This window comes from Melanotaenia boesemani, chromosome 21 (assembly GCF_017639745.1).
Source record: "Melanotaenia boesemani isolate fMelBoe1 chromosome 21, fMelBoe1.pri, whole genome shotgun sequence".
Lineage (NCBI taxonomy): Eukaryota > Metazoa > Chordata > Actinopteri > Atheriniformes > Melanotaeniidae > Melanotaenia > Melanotaenia boesemani.
In genome coordinates this window covers 12,550,525-12,568,466 of record NC_055702.1, presented here as the reverse complement: position 1 = coordinate 12,568,466, position 17,942 = coordinate 12,550,525, and the positions used below count along the sequence as shown (strand labels likewise).

The following is a 17,942-nucleotide window of genomic DNA, read 5'->3' as shown; positions in this document are numbered from 1 at the left end:
TTCTCCATCTGCGCTCGGCTTTCCGACACTCTTTTTCCATGCGAAGCAGCAAGCATCAGTAGGGGACTGAAGCACAAAAATTATAGATCCATATTGGTTCTATCTGACATTTTGCTCAGTTTTGAAGCACCTGATTGGATATGACCCTTTTAACCCGAAGGAAGAATTTATCATTAAAATATAAGAAAACATCTGTTTAGGAATAGAGGGCCTTGACTACAACTTTTAACATATCTGTGACAAAAATAAAACAGTAATCACTTGCTGTTAATGCTTACATCAGACTATGACAGATCTTTAAATGACTGATTGACAATGTGATGAAGCAATAGGAATTTTCCTGCAAGCAAACACAAAGGATTTGTCACAGGATGCCTTAAATGCAAGATCATGCAATTCACTTTTCCTATTTCATAAATATATAAGTCAAAAGATAGCATAAAATATTTATAAAATGTAAAGTAGTACTGAACTTCATAAATCTGACAAAGAACAGACTGAAGGACTTAACTGAGACAAAATTGAGCATTTACAAATCCCATATCTCAAAAGACTGGGACTGTGGGGAAAATGTCAATAAAAACAGAATGCAATGACCCATAAATCAACATTATACTAAAAACAGAGTATAGAAAGCATTAAATGTTGAAAGCGAGACATTTTATTGTTTCAAGAATAATATTTGCTCATTAAAAAAATCATGGCAGCAACAATTGTTGCAGTGTTGAGATGGGTGCTAGAAAGGACTGAAAAAGTAAGCTGTACTAAAACAGGTGGATGAACATATTACTACTAATTAAGTTACAGATCAACAGCATTCCTGGGTTTAAAAAGAGCACCTGAGTCTCTCAGAAGTCTCCCATTCAGGTGACATCTTTTTTTGTTTTTAAGGGTTATAGTTATAGTTATGGTGAATAATGCTAAACGACATGTTGCCTCTACTAAAACAGCATTACTTGATAGTAGAAGTGTCCTGATGCTGTTCTGGCCTGCCTGTAGTGCAGACCTCTTACTACACCAACTGATGCATCGCAAAATGCAAAATACATTGCAGAGAATCCAGTAATGTTGAGCTTACTGTATCAGACAATAATAGTAAGCTCAACATCCTCTCCTAAAGTCCCAGAAATTCTCCTCATTTCTCAGACTTCCAGAAATGGTTGAAAAATTAAGAGGGAATGCTACACAGTGGTAAAAAAAAGGCTCCTTTCTAATTGTTATTGAGACATATTACTCCTAACAAATGCAAGAATGAATTAATATTTAAAATTCATTTAAATATTTAATATGTTTTTTGTGTTCTATTGTGATTAAAATATTTGTTTAACATTTTACGTGCAGTAGCATATGCAACAGCAGAGAATATAAATCAAAGAGGAAACTGACAGAAGGGCCAAGCAGAGAGAAAAATGTGCAAACACAAATATATCTTCATCAATAAACAAATTCCAACTCAAATCCTGTGGTTTTCTTAAAATCAGCCATGTTTTTGGCATCATGATTGCAAAGACAAAGGCAGCATTTGACATTGGGAGCTAACTCTGCCTTACTAATAAATAAAGTTAGCATCAGGACACAGTGGCAGTGATTTAGGGTTTGGGAACTGACTCTAAATAAACACATTCACAGTTTAAGTGCAGGATATTTTGCCATGATGCCAAGGGGGAAGCTTTTTGTTCCAGTTTTGTGTAATTTCCCTCAAAAATCCCAGGTGATGCTTCTGTTATGTGTACTATATTCAATAAGATTATTTTATGTATAATTAATGTCAAAATTTGACATTGTTTTGAACTGTGTTGTTTTCCTGTATTTCTTACGAGACTAAACTCTTACTTTCATGGTTGTCTTCTCTCAGGATTTTTGACAGTATAGTTTTAAAAATTAAACAAACAGAATTTCCACAGGTTTAAAAAAGAATGAGGACGGAAACAGATGCAAATGCATTTTATAATCATTTTCTTAATGCAGTAAATTTCTTAAGCTTGCAATGCATTTTAGTTTGGTTGGATTTTATTTTTGATAAAATATATAGAATCATTCGGAGTGAGTTATTGGTTGAATAGTTTGACAAAGCCACACATAATGACAACAAGAATAAAATTAAACAGCAAGATGAAAAACCCCCACAAAGTCAATGCTATGCCCACTTTCCCAAAGCACAACAGGTCACAAATGCAGCTCGACACCAATAGGTAGAATAAACTAGCCTGAGAAACTACAACAACTGCAGTGTTCTTGAACTCTGGCATCTAGTGTCATACTAAGGAAAGGGGCACTCGCAGCGCTTCCATAGTCCGATGTCAGGCTGCATCCATGGGACTACAGTGAGGTGAAGAGACAGGCAACAAGCCAACGGAGCGTCTCCAGCCACATGACTCAACCTGTCCCTGCGCGTTAGCCCGGCTCAGTCAAGGCCATGAGGGAACAACGCCGTTGGTATTGAGTCACTGACACAGTGGACAGTGCCCAGATCAAGAATGATGGGGAAGAGAGGAAGGGGAAAGCATTGCATGTTGTCATGTTCTTTCAAGGAGTGCAAGGACAGAGGGTAATGTGTGCAGATAAATGCAGCAGTACATCTACTATAATTCAGGATGATTATTCTGTGCAGCTCTGCCTGCCTGTGTATGCTTCCTCTCTGGCAAACTGTGAAGGTGTGTCAGGTCACAATACTAACTTTTGGAACATAAAATGTTTTTTTCCCCTATATTTAGCCCAGCTGATCTGTTGGTACATTCATGTAACATTCCCACAGCATTCAGTTTTTGTTATTCCAGGCTCCACCAAAGGAAAAAAAAAAATCCCTGATATATATATGAGTGTTTCCAAATGGGAGCATGCATCATTACTGGGGAACAAGCTCCATAATAGGAGGATGGTGTGGGTGTATCGCACCATAATATACAGCACTTCCAACTATCAGATTCCAGATAAAAATCACAAATTGATGCTTTTCCTTAGGTTTCATTTGCTTTAGCATCAAAACATTTTAGTGAAGTTTTGGAAAAAAAAATGTGGGGTTTTTTGGGTTTGAATCAGGGATAAAAAACTTTTTGGGCTGCTGATACTAATGTTAGAAATGATAATTATGCTGATGATCAATTGTTCACTGGTTTGTTTTTGTCATTTGTATTCTCTTTATTGGAAGGATGCAATGAAATCATAAACACACACACACACACACACACACACATACACACACACACACACACACACACACACACACACACACACATATATATATATATATATATATATATATATTTTGCTTCGGTTTTCCTATCCCATTAAACTCACCTTGTTCTTTATGCTGCCTCTTCCCTGTTCCAATGGTTTTTTGCCAGCTGATTTTTTCTAACCCATTACTTTTTTAAACCTCTCCTCAGTTCTGTCATTCTCCTTTAACAACATCTGCTTTCTCTCCATCTTCACTTCTTCCAAAGCCTGAGGATCCTAATCAAAAGTGTCTGCCACCTCTTAAGTCCGCTCATCCACCACCAAAGTCTAGACTCAAGGCTTCTTTCCTGTCCCCTTTCTTTGTTTATGTCACCACGGCCACAAGATGACACATCAGAGTCTAATCACTGTATTAAAATGTTTTAGATTTATCTTTTAAATCATCAATAAATTTTGTTTCATCCTTTTATTTGATCTCTCCTTGTTGATGTGTTTTTCATTCCAGGTTTCCATGTCAACAGAAATCTCCCTGTATCCAAGACAGGAATGCTGTGTTTGTGATGCTTAAAAACCCATATTCCTGAGATGTTTGCAAGCTTGATCTCATATTTCAGAGGGGTCTCTCAGATTATACCGTACCTCCAGGAATGAGTTCAGCTAATGGACACTTTAACCTTTGCTGCTGATTTTTGGCATCCAAGGTGAAATACTGTACGCAGGCTTGTGGTGACTCCTGACATGGCACGTCTAAAGAAAATGGCTGCTCAACTGGTGAGATTCTGTTTATTGACAGCCAAAGTGTGTTGAGAATCCAGGTTTTTGTAGCCAAGCCCACTGAATGAGATTGCTGTTTAAAAACTTTGTATTCAGTTAAATAGTTTAACACCCATATGATGTATTGCCATGCAGCTTTCATTGTTCTCAGACATAAATGATTCACTGACATTTCTTTCAGCAGTTAACGAGCAAGCTGAGAATTTTTTGCTATTAGAGGAATAAATATCTTGAGAGCTGTTGCGATGAAATCTTGGGCAGGAATTTTGTTGATCCTACATTCTGAATTACAGTTACTTTTTTGAATAACTTTCTTTTGCTGTGACACAACAAGGACAAGCTTGTCTTTTATCAAGTGTGATATCTCGTCTGCCAAAAGGATTGTCACTCATGTCTTGCTTTATGAGTGACCATGCCTTATCCAGCTCGCTTATTACATCCCCTATGCATCCTCTCCATGTCCCTAAGATGTTTGTAGACTGTGTGTGCTTACAGTTTGCACTGTCAAGATAATTAATTAAAACAACCTTTGTGCAGTGAAGTATAAATTTTTGGAGCTGCTGTATCAAAACCTACCGAGAGAACATAATTTTGCACATGCCTACGCAAATAGGGCCATCATTGCATCAAAGTGTGGGTAGGTGGCTGCACATTTTCTTGGAGGAAATGCGCATGAGCATGAAGGGCAATTTAGCTTGACGGTTAAAACATCTATCTCCGATTTGGATCTCCCCCGGTGAGTTAAGTGGAGATGCTCAAGATAACAACAGCAAGGGCTCATTAACGTCACTTCAGATATTTCAGGGGTGGCGTTCTCCTGTCTCGCAAAGACACAAAGGAACACACAGCCACACTGACCCACACACTTACACACATGGCCCAAAAACATGCACGCACACTCTGCAGTAGCCTGATAAGCCTCACGCCTCAACAACTAGCCCCTGTAAATGTCAGACTAAAGCCATCTCTGTTTCCTGATAGAGAGTGGGTGGGACTGCATTAATCAAAATTTCATTTAGTTACGTTTGCATACACTGGAGATTACCTAAATTAAGTCTGCTGTTGAGACGTAATCTTTCAAATCCCTCTACTTATGCACGAAAAATATCTGCACAGCTCAAGTCCAGAAAAAGAGGATTGGGTAAACAAAGAGAGGCTTACAGCACCTCTCAGAGGAAAGCTTAACTTCAAATCTCAGACTTGTTGAGATGAAATGTGACCCAAGGGTTCAGGTGGTGTGCACAGTCCAAATGCTGTTTCATAGCAAATTATAACACTTTCTCCGAAGTGTCCTGTCAAGCAGGTTGTTCAGCTGAGGTCACCATCAAAACCAAGCACCCCTGAGGAGGTGTTTGTGATGCTCACACAAGCACAATAGCATGGGTGAGGATCACCCAGTTTTCCAGAACGGGACAAAGACATTGCCTGCCAAGAGAAATTCTCCCTGTTGTAATCAAAGGTTTCCAAAGATGATTAAAGGCTTACAGCTGTTGCAAGTGTGACTTTAACCTTAATAAATGGTTTAAAAACAGGATTGGTAGAAGGCTAAAAGAGGGAAGGAAGAGAGAAGGGACAGAGCCCCCTTTACTCATTTGGCTTTGAAACAACAAATCCTGTCCGGCCTGTGGTTTAATGTTTCAGGAAAAGTATAGATGCTGCAGACTCTCAAGACACATTAATTTCCAATGGTCTCTGAAGAGAGAGTTGTTTCTCACAGACCGGGGGCATTTGTCTTTGACATTGTGACATGAAGACTCTAATGTGACGATCTGCTTATACATACACCCTGCAAGAAGACAACAGCCTTGTGAGGGCTCGGCAGCCCTGTGGTTTGGGCGACCTCTGCTTATACAAAGAACCTCAAATTTAATTGTGTCTGGAGGAATTTCGCTGTCTAAAGACAAGCTTTGGTTTAGACCAGAAGGCTTCCTGGTTTTACCGCATGCAACAGTTAAATGGCGACAATACTCTTAACACAACTCATTGTAACGATCTAGTTTTGCTCTGTCATCACAGTCTCCTGCATGTAATTTTTCTCATTTACAGCTCACAACATAATGCAGCATTTAACTGAGCTTAAAGTGAAATTTTAAAATGATATGCTGGACTGGTGTTCACTTGTTTTAACTTTATTAACCAAGCCTGCCCCCATATTTGCATGTCGTAGCATAACTTTTAACTATTACTCTTGAACTTTCGACTTTATGCTTTAAACTATAGAAGAGACAGCTTGGTGGTTCGTGTCAAAGGTGAATCATGTCCAAAGAATTTTATAATGTCAAGGAAGCACTTGAGAAAACAGACAGTTTTAACAGTTTGTGCCTAGAAGCTGTTTTCTTGTATCTGACACTTGTGCTGCAGTCACAGCAGAGCCTAATTTGCCCTGGATTACTTTGCAGCGTGGATCTAAGCTTTGTCATGAAATGTTCTAACACCCGTCCCCCGAATTCTTCCCACTATATCTCTCCGTCTCCACACCCATTACAGAGAAAAAGCACATCTCCCCTTTGATGAAGAATCACAATCATCTCTTGCTTCATTTGGCATTTAACAAAGCTGTGATAGCCTCTGTGCTGATTGCCTCTCGCTGCGCAGATGAGATGCTCTTGTGAGAAACATTTGTTGGGCTAAAGGCTGGTTTCACTGGATAATGAGAGATCTGAACAGCTGATCAAGGAAACAGATGAGGTGAGTGACACTGACCATGTATAATGTGAAGAAATAACAAAAGCAAAAACAAACTAAACTTTAATTAAAAACCACAAGTCAATGCAACAGTGATTAACGCTCCCACAGCCTACAGCTAGCCTTTAAATTGCTTTAAATCACCATTTGTGGAAACACAGAACATTTTAACATGTGTTGCATGCATCAACCAAATTAATAACCGGTTACAAACAAGCACATTACATGATAAAATCATACAGCTACCTATCAACACGCATATTTTCTGAATGGACACATTTTGACTGTGTTCAGTCACAAAGATTCAATATCAAATTTACAGTTGATACACATATAATATGCCAAATATAATGGGCTGACATGACATGTTTTTTCATATCATCACACTGAAAGCTTTTTGTTACACTCTGCCATTCAAACATCATAATGTCATTCTGTCCAATATTTGACAGATTTCATCAAACAAATTCCTTCATTCTTGATGCACACAACATCTTATCATACAAACGGCATGAGATAACATAATCACATTTATACTTTGTATGGTCACCACAACTGTGGGACCTCCAGACTTGAATTTGACATGACAGCTCAGGAGTGATTGTGAGGCTTCTACGCTGTCAGAATTGTTACTGCAACCCAGCATGACACATAGCAGTGACTGACATTGTTACGCTGCTCGTGTCCATCACAATAGCAACAGAGGCACCAAGCATACAATGGATTGAATAGATGAGGAGGCTGACTGTTACCGATAACCACAGATCCACAGCTTTAATCACTTTGTCAAAGCCGTACTTGAACATCTTTAAAGACAATCTAACTGTGGATCAGTGGCTGTGGGCAACATTAACCTCACTGCAAGAATGCCAAGCAAAAGTTAGAAAGTAAATGTCTCCCAGCTGTGATCTTTCACCTCTGAGCCCACGTCCTGTCCAGCCTTCAGTCGGCGTAGAGAATGAACCCTGAGAAGGTGCTGTATTTGTTACTGTTGCCACCGTGAGCCTTGCCCCCATCCAATTTTATGAAAACCTCATCGCCTGCATCCAAATGAAGTATGACACTGTTGCTGGCGTAGTCATAACTCTGATCCTGGTCTTGGGCAATGGCGCTGGCTCTGACCTGGAATATGGCAGGCACATGCAAAACCACGGAGAGATCAGAGAAGAAAGAGAAATGCAGTTAAAAACATTTACAGATAAGAATTGTTAGATTGCTTCACTAAGCTGATATATACCAGCAAAATGCAAGCCGTTATCACAATTAGATGCCAATGGAATAATATATAATTAAAAAAATAACATCATTGAGGCCAAAAGGAAACATTTATGATGGCATGACCGAAGTTAATGCTGATATTAAAGGAAACACTGAATATATACAGAATTATCAAATGACAAAATACCACATTTGGTCATGTCATCTCAACAAAAATAAATATTTGCAAGTGAGGGCTGAATTAGAGAGTTTGACTTTGTGTAAGTGTGTCCCCTGTGGTGAATATCTTGTTTTTATCTTATGACTCAACTGAAAGGGTCGGGCTTGAGTCAGTCTGCCTCTGAGGAAGGATGGCAGTGCACACTATGCTTTTCCCTCATTTTCTAATCTTTCATCCACCTTTCTCTGGAAGAGGCACTAAAAATGTCATGTTTTCCCACATATAAGTGTCATTGTGTCAACACAGGGTAATTACAGAGGGTGTTCGTTATGGAGCATCACACCCAAATCTCATTGCCAGTCCGGGAGCGAGTTCATCTGCATGTGCAGTTATCCACCGGAAGACATATCCCCTCTAAGCTTAAGCTAATGTCAAATAATCTTGGTGGCCATGTTGGCTGTTAAGCTCCAGCTTCACCACATCTACCACAAAAGCATAATCCATGCTTCAGCCAGATCGTGTCAACAAGTTAGTTGAACTAAAATAAGAACATGGTGCTCTAATTAATGCTAGTGGACTTTAAATGTATGTGATGAGGCTGTAGGGTTTGAGAGGAAAGGTTACAGGACAGATGACAGCATGATGATGGATGTCTGTTGCATTAAAGAAATGCAACCTGAGCTCTCCCTGCTTTCATCCACTGGTCTACTGCACCAGAACCACCACAGACATACAAACACTACCTCACAATTAATTTTACAATCATTAAGTATTGTGAATCATAAGGAGTAAAATAGATGAAAGCACCCAAGCATTACTATGCCTTCTTCAGCTGAAGTGATCTTTTAAATTTAATACATACTACATAATTATTACCTTGTTCTTACTGAAACCATTCCTAGTTTTAGTGTAACTATAGATATCGTGTACTAGTTTTGATGCTCAATGGGCAAACATTTCTGCCACCAACTCTTTATCTCTTTATCTTTTTTTGTGTGGATGTGTGTGAGATTGAGTGGATTCACATAATGGCAGTGTTACGTAAAGGCAAGTTTACATAACTATAATAATCTTAAATATACAGAGAACATCATATAGTTTTTTATTTATGTTTAATTTTGTGTAGGGTTGGCACTGTGTATGTGTACTGTGGCATGTACTTTATTTCAAATATATTGGTCAAACACAATAATTTGTCCAATAATCCTGACAATGCTGGAGAAGTAATGACACAGCTTATGGGACTGGCACCAGCTTACCTGCGACCCTGAATTGGTTTAAGGAAGTATAGAAGATTAACTGATGTTTCAAAAGAGTTAACCATTGGCAGATTGATATCTTCTCAGTGTGTACATGACCATGTCCCCCAAAATAAAATTAAATGTATATAAATCATCAGTTTTGATTTCATAGCAGTCAATGCAACACAACCAAGACGCACCAGCTCTGTACCGCAGTTGGTTTATATTTGCCAACAAGCTAAATGCAATCAAGAAAATGAGTATCAACCAATACCAATGTAAGGCCAATATATTTAGGTATCCTTATTTAAAAGATGCACCATCTTTGGTAGTTCCAACGTTAATAAAAAAGGAGGGGAAAAAAAGTAGACCTGCAGGGTGGGACATATTAAGGACTTAAATACAAACAGGTGAAAATTTTAAAGTTTCTGCCCCTCTATCCCCTTAGAGGTAAGACTAGCTGCAAATCAATCAAATTTCTTTGGATGCCGCATTTCTTCGCTAGTGGGAGAGGTTTCTTCCAGGACAGTGCTCCCATCCATTAACCATTAGAAGTCACTGAATAGCTTCATAAGCATAACAGTTAGATGAATCATATGCTAGGACCTTTGCAATCACTGGATCTCAACTAAGGTAGAAGACCTGTGGGAGATTTTGGATTGATGTACCTAATGGTGCTTTCCATCACCTCCTTCAAATAACAAATGAGGGGAAAGTCTTTTAAAATTAAAGTGTTTAAATACTCCAATAAAGCTGTGGACTAGTGGAGTCAGCGCTGTAGATTAGAGTCTAAAACTATGACAATGCTTATGTTGGGTTTCCCCTTTCTCTTCCTTCTTTCTTTGTCTCTTCCTAGCAGTGTCTCCAGAAGGCACAGCTTTAGTTGCCAAGTAAGGTCCGAAATCTAGAAAGCACATACATTTTTTTGTAAAAATAAATGGATCTTCTATTATGTTTTTTTTCAAGTCGATTTCAATTTCCACCGTGTAAGTAAATAACACATCTATTTTGCAGTGGAGCAGCAGATTTTTTTCAAGAGAACCTTGCCCCAAAAAATGTCTGCACATGCCTATAGGTGATGCTGCTCCACAAATATGGAAGTCATCAAGCTTAAAATAACAGTAAATAGTGTTCACAAATCCGAAAAAACAGTCCCACTGTATAACATTTGCAGTATGTGTTTGTGTAGAAAGATATAAAGATATTTTTAGGACTTGTTCTTGTTGTTTTTCTTTGCTATGTAAGGTATCTTGCTCCTTAGGGAGAAAAAAAATCAGATAAACACCTTACAATATGATGAAATCAAATATGACAGTAAACAGTTTTGTGTGTGTGTGTTTACTGCATCTCCCTCATTCACTTGGTTAAAGTGCGTACAGTGTGCTACACTGCAATTCTGTGTAATAAAACAAAACTATGGCAAAAAAAGAGTTCCTCACTAAATCTGAGAATAATCACTTTCAGAGTGATAATATTTTGAATATGTCTGGATTGCATTCGGATGTACAAGTGCTTGTGTTATTGTGTCCAGTCTGTACACAATATTGCAGACTGGCTCAGACATTTGCAGCAAAATGCTGAGGCTCAGATGTGCGTGTTGTTTGATCCATGTCATTGCCCAGAGCATTTAGGACACTAAAAATTATCCACAAATACAGCAAATATCAAAAATCGATATTTAAACGCTTTGGCCAGAAAGGCACCCTGATAACGTGCTGGCAGATCATGATTCCATGAAGTTTGTTGTATTGCAAAGGGCAACAGCTTTGAACTATTTATAACCCCGGGCTGTATTTTGATGTGTGCAGAGCAGAGATAGTGTTGCGCTCCTTCCACTCATGTCAACGTGTACATCACTGGATGTGTAATAATATACACATATACGCAAACTGGCAGCATGCCACTGTGAATTGTCATTATGCCAAACTATAACACCAGCTCAAATTAGAGCTAAAATATATGAATGCTCATTTTAAACTGCCTGTACACTGTTACACAGCTCCCTGCGAGTTTATCCCACTGTGTGATTGAGAAATGGATCATTGTTATCTGCTTGCATTTACAGCAAAATATACTTTTAGTATATCTTTCATACAGCATTCAGTCATTTAACCTTATAATGGCTGCAGTTCAAAAGGTAAAGGGATCACACTTCCCTTGGAAGGTTGTTAATTCAATCCCCAACTTCCCTGGCTCACATGTTGAAATACTCTTGTTAAACAGACTAAAAATCTCTCACATTGCCCACTTAAGTGTTGCTTTGCCCTAGTCGGCTATTTAAATGTAATTAACGAGTCCGTGCATGTTAAAAGGAAATTAATGTGCATTGAAAGTGTCACCCACCAGCCCATTTTTGATCAGGTCAGCCCACATGCTGGTGCCATCTCCTCCTCTCATCAGCACATTGTAGATGAAAAAGTAGGTGCCAGGAATCTTACAGGTGAATTTGCCCGTTGCGCCCTCATAGTTACCACCAATATTAGTTACCACATCATCAAAGCGTAGTATATCGTAACCTTCTTGAGGGTTTCGTAGTCCTGCATAAAATGCCACCCGAGGTGTGGTGTTGTAGGTTGTTGTGCTAACCGCCCCTAAAATCCCTGTCCGAACAATGTCCACACCATCTCCTGGTGGTCCCCTTGGTCCTGGTGGACCCGGCTCACCAGGGGGTCCTGGGGGTCCGGGTTTGCCTGGGCGTCCTGGTTTACCTTGTGGACCGTGAACACTATATGTAGGCAGTGGTGGGCCGATGCTGTGATCACTCAGATCTTCCTCGTTGTCCACCAGAAAGCCTGTAGTTGCTGTATCAGTGCCTGAGTGCACACCTGTGCCCACGGTACCTGTGCTGGGGAAGGGGTCACACACCATGCGGCAGGTGCCCAGCATCTCGTAGTGGCTCCCGCTGTCATCTGTGCTGCCTGTGCCGACAGAGCTGACCAGCACAGGGATGAGGACCACCAGAACCAGGACCAGCATGACCCCCACAGCAGCTGCCACCAGGGTCTTCCGCCCGATGCTCAGCCTGGGAAGGGGCTGCGCTGCCAGCGTGGAACTCTCCGGGGTGGAAATGGTGACTGTGGGGAGTGCGTCCACCTGGCAAAACGCAGATATGATGAAGATCTCCGAAGGTGGAGATGATGCCCAAAAGAGCTGGTGTGAGCCTATGAGTGATAGAGCTATGTGGGAGTAAGAGAGAGGGAGAGACGGAAGGGACTAAAGTGATCAAAATGAAGGGAAATGAGAGAATGAAGAGAGAGTAAGAGGAGAGGAGGAGAGAGAGTAAGAGAGTATGAGTGGGAAAAAAAGGAAAAGAAGAAAGGGGAGGAGAGTGAGCAACATTCACTCACTAACTGTATGAGTCAGGGCTGAGGAGGGCACTTTCCTGCTGGCTGATGTGTAAATCTAGGGAAGACGAAGAGAGGGAGAGAGATTTGCTGTATAAAGCCAACAGGAATATAACTGGTAAAGTTATTTATTTGAAATATGAAGGTAAAAAAATTATCAATATTTTAAAGGATGTTTCCTTGGATAAAAAATTAGTTTACTTCTTTAAGCTAAAGTACTAAAATATACAAACTGCATACAATTGTAGCTTTGTGCTCTAATGTAAGATATATTTTTATTTTCAGTACAGGAAGACCTCATTAACTTACAAAGTCAGGTATTGTTTTAGTTGCATATAGTTTGCTGACTTTAATATATATTGTAAAGGCTGGGTTTTTATCAAGGACAGAATATGTATGTTTCCATTTCCATGTTTATCCATGTACCTGTGTGAGCAGTGGGAATTTCAGACAGTCAAGCAATGACTTTCACAAAACTGACAAATTTTTCAGAGCAAGTTCACACCTTGCAAATAAATAAATAAATTATTAATAAAGTTTTTCCTCATTTAATGTTTAGGCATTTAATGTTTTGACCTGGGGTTGTGTGTGTGTGTGTGTGACAACTGTGTTACTTATTTTACGATGTACCAAATGTCTTCAAATTGTAACAGCTCCAGTAAAGTAAGTTAAGCACATGCGGTCCATAGTAAACCATGCTTTTGTAATACATGCTAAATGTGGTTTAACATGATCTTGTTTAAATAAGTAAGGCCTGCTCTAAAAAAGTGTGTACAAGGCAAATATGGCTAAAATACCTGTTTAAATTGTCCTTCATTAATGTTGTTTGTAAGTTACCAATGCTGAGTTCACTAATGCTCCTCCTCACAATAGTCAAACATTGTACAAGAAGCTAGAAACTCCCTTTCTTCTTTAGCCCAAAGACTCAACATCCATGTTTTTTATTTATTTATTTATTTTATTTTATTTTTTTTTTGAAGAAGAAGAAGAAGAAGAAGAAGAAAGCAAATTTGGACTTGTCAGGACAGCTTTCCATGTCACCTCAGTCTATTCAGTGTTCAGCCATGTTTCTGAATCTTGTTAATATCTTTCTTTCTCTTGTTTCCCTTTGCATGGAGATTAAATTTACATTTGTGGATGCTGTGAAGAACTCTGCTCTGGTTTTTCAGAGTTGTTCATGTGTACGGGTTTTATCTATTTCTTGATGCTTTAAATTTTTCAATGATGTCATAATAACAGTAGATAATAAGACACCCAAATTCTGAAAATGTTCATTTTGATTGTTAATTCAATTTCTTACATAACAAATAACCTTAGCGACTCAGGCTCTTTTGTTATGCCTTTTTTGTTATTTATTCTGACACTTTGCTGCTGAATCGTATTATCTTTGGAATGATAACCAACTTTTTTAGTTTTGGGTTGTCCCTAGTCCAAAATCTTTAAAAAACATAGAAATCAACATATTTAAAATTAGCTTATTTTCTTTCCAAAAAAAGACATGAAAATGTGCCAGATTCAACTTTTCATGTAGCCATTTTGGGACTATTTTCAATTACGAATGACTTTGGATCATTAAAGTCATGGCCGTTTAACATTATTCTCAGGAAATGAGATTTCCATGTAAGGTGGACTGCCTTGTCTCCATCCAGAATACATGAAGAAATGGCAAAAATTCTTTCTGTAAATATGACTCATGTAGGTCCGACATTCAAAATCTTTAAACCACAATCAATAAACTAACTCTTGGTGGGAAACTAGCTTGTTCTTTACCTGCTAAATCCCTCAGTGTGTTCACCTTTACTTGTCTGCTTCCATCGATCACTTAACACAATGTTATGGTAAGAATATTTTTAGTGCTGCTTTGATTATGCAGGTAGGCCATGATGGTGTGACTGGATTAATTAGGGAAAGTCCTGGAACTGGATCACTTCAACTGAATGCAGCTGCTATAAATATCATTAATTAGCCTGCACTTGGTGCCAAAATGACAGCTGTGAAAACTTCCTATTGAAATATCACAAGCATCAACTTGGCAGCAATTAGACAATCTAGCAAAATATGAAAAGGCAACATAAAGAATAGGAAAGGTAAATTTTAGTCAGTTTTCTCCTACAGCCAGCTCTCTCATGCTACAGTAAATTAAATAAATTACATCTTCTGCAGAGATTATTTTGAGAAATTACACATCATTAGAAGTAAAATAAAAAAAGAAAGCACAAAATTTCAAAACAAACCAGTTCACAAGCTACACAAACATTCTGCATGAATAAACTTGATAAAGTCATCAAGCAACATTACCCTTTTTTTTTTTTTTTTTAAGAAGAAACTCAGCTTGTGAGCCCCCTTCATGTTTTTGATGCTGTTGTCAAAGGACATAACAATGGTACTGAGTCAGACACCTCAGGCTGTGCTGTCTTGCTGATGAAACAATCCACTAAACCAGAGAGATGAGCACTACAACATACAAATGAACAGATATAAAAGGTTCTTAGTCTTAAATCATTGATTATCAACACATTTGAGTAAAAATACTGTGCAAAAAATTCCACTTGGGTGAGAAAACATGGGAAACTACATCACTGTTACAAGTACTCTGCAAAAACAAAAATAAAAATTAACCAAAACTAAAAGTTTTGCTGTACACCTGCAAAATGGTTACAAAAATCACATTGTATCAAACAGAAATGGAGGCTAATTGTGTAACTACAGCAGACATTACAGTGCAAGCACCTGCCTGAGGTCCTCAATCTAATTAAATCAAATCAATTAAATATACTTGACTGTCCCCGCAGGAACGTTTTTTGAAGGCCAAAGTGCTACAATAGTGGCATGACTGAATATTGTGCAACAACACACAAGAAACAATATACCAGGATTAAGTGTTGCTGTTTTAATCTGAGTTACAGTAAGAATCAAACCTCAGTCAATGGAAATGCAACAACTCAAGCTGATAACTTTGAGAAAATACACATACTTTTCAAAAATATTCTATTAAATAGATTAAATCGGACAGATATGTGATGAGCTACCATTTTGAAGACTTTAGTGCCCTCATGTGGTCTTTTAACATAACAAGCAGGGACGTCAAACTGGTCTTTGAAGCCTACTGTCCTACCAGTTTTAGATGCTCCTATGTCTCATCAAGCCTAACTCAAATTAATGGGTCATTGTGCAGAACTTGACAATCTTTTGGATTCATTTGATTTCAGTCAGGTGTGTTGGAGCATGGATGTATTTAAAACCTGCTGGACAGTGGCCTTCAAGGACCAGAGTAAAGTATGTTGCCTCTGCATGCTTCATAATAGCTATTTCCCTAATTTTTTTCCACCCTAATATTGTGTGTTGATGCACATGTCTAACTTTTAAATGCAGCTTCTCTTGGCGCTGCATGCAGAAATGAGCATGTACACGTCTAGTGGCAACAGGCTGATGCTCAGCAGGTAAAGTTTACATTTATATGTTTATGATGTCCTGCATATTTAGCTATGGTGGTTCATCCTGAGGTGAACATGCAACTTGTGGTTGGTTTGGGTACTTCTTACTTTTCTACATCACAAACTAATGTTCCAGGCATGTTTCGTTTTGTTGATTTTAATTCAATGAGTTCAACCTTATTGTCAGCCCCTGGATATTTTTTCTCCAAGTTATTTGGACCCTTTTGTCCTTCTGATATTATATAATCCAGCCCATCCATATTGTATAACCAGAGAGGTTGGGATGCTGGAGGCTATCCCAGCTGTTACCAGGGGGAGAGGCAGGTAAACCCCATGCACTGGTCACCAAACCATCATAAGGCCAACACAGAGACAGAGTTGAACCACTAGAACCACTCACTCCTGGGGAAAATTCCCAATTGCTCCAACGAGCATGTTTTTGGACTGTGGGAGGAAGCCAGACTATGCAGTAAGAATCTACACATGCAAGGGGGAGAACATGCAAACTCTATTCAAAAAGGTCCTGTTTAGATTTGAACCAGGAACCTCGCTGTGACGCAATGGCATTAACTAAAAATTATTAATATTTTACCTAATGCACTTCAAACTGAAGCCAAAAAGGTATCCTCATACATCAGCAAAAAAATGGATCTGATCTAACAGATTGGCCCGAAATGACATTTTTCTTGACATTTATAACTTTCGAAGACACATAAATTACTGTAATATATTAATACCTTTAGCTGGTTTTCTCAGTAAATAAAATGTAATAAAATGGGTTGGTCCTTAATTTTTTGCATCATATTTGAATGTTTTCTATTTGTTCCACTGACTGCATTTACACATTTGAACCACAAGATGGCAACACCTCCCTATACTGACTGAAAAAGGGAGCGACCCAAAACCACACAGAATGTACTGAAAAGCAATAAAAACATATCTATTATTTATGCGTGTAAGAACAATTCACAGGGAATGTTATACAAAATTACTATGTTTTTTCCTTTGCTTGTAACTATTATTAAATGTAAAGATTCTTAGCTATGGTGGTTCATATATATAACATCCATAAAACAACTCTTTGTCTAACTACATTTTGCACTCAGATTGTATCTTCTTGAAAACCCACACTGTGTCCACTGCTACAACTCACAGTTGCAGCAGGAGCCTGCCATATTGTCTTATCAATGGGGGAGTAAAACAGTAGGGGAGGCTGTAGACCACCCACCTTGAATAGCCCTGCAAATTCCGAAGTGGACACATGGGATGACCTTGTCAGTAACAGGAGAGCTAAGAAAACAGCAAGCCTTCTTTGATGACTATATTCAGGATGGACTCTGCTAGACAGTACATTTAAATGACTTTGGGGATATGCAGCATGTAATGTCTATACTGATATTGTCATTCTAGATGAGGTAAAGACACCATGGAATATTATTCGAAAAGTTTATTGCAGCCTGTGTAAGTGCAAGTCAACCACAAAACATAACAAATGTTGAAATTCTGAGTTCTCCTCTGACATCTGGTATGATAGCTGCCTAACAAGGAAATTATAGCAACCCCTTGAATGTTTACACAAGGGTTCAAACAGAGTAACTTCCTTGATTCTTTCTTTTTGGGCCCTTCCTTTTTAGGCAATAGGCTGCAGCCTTGCAGGCTCTCTTGGGATTCTGTGGGAATTCCTTAGCTGGTTTGCTTGGCATTCAGTTTTCAATCCTCAAATGTTTTTATTTCAGGAGGTTGGAACATAAAATGAATTTAAAAATGTGCCATGTTGGACCACTAAAAGTTCTGCATATGAAACCGTGTGTAATAATTGCACTAGACAACGTGGTGTGATTTCTCACAGATGCTTGCACATCTTGACCGCTGAATTCTGCTGAGCCAGAAAGATTATGTGATGAATGGA

The 17,942-nt window shown here is 38.7% G+C and overlaps 1 protein-coding gene across 1 annotated transcript; it reads right to left on the bottom strand.

Moving 5' to 3' along the window:
• Positions 1–6,682: 6,682 nt before the first annotated feature.
• On the bottom strand, positions 6,683–12,468 carry LOC121632544 (C1q-related factor-like). The gene is made up of 2 exons (XM_041974131.1): positions 11,599–12,468; positions 6,683–7,758 (listed from the first exon to the last, which is right to left on the bottom strand). Exons 1-2 carry the CDS (start codon positions 12,229–12,231, stop codon positions 7,579–7,581), a joined length of 813 nt encoding a protein of 270 aa, XP_041830065.1. The 5' UTR covers positions 12,232–12,468; the 3' UTR covers positions 6,683–7,578.
• Positions 12,469–17,942: the final 5,474 nt, after the last annotated feature.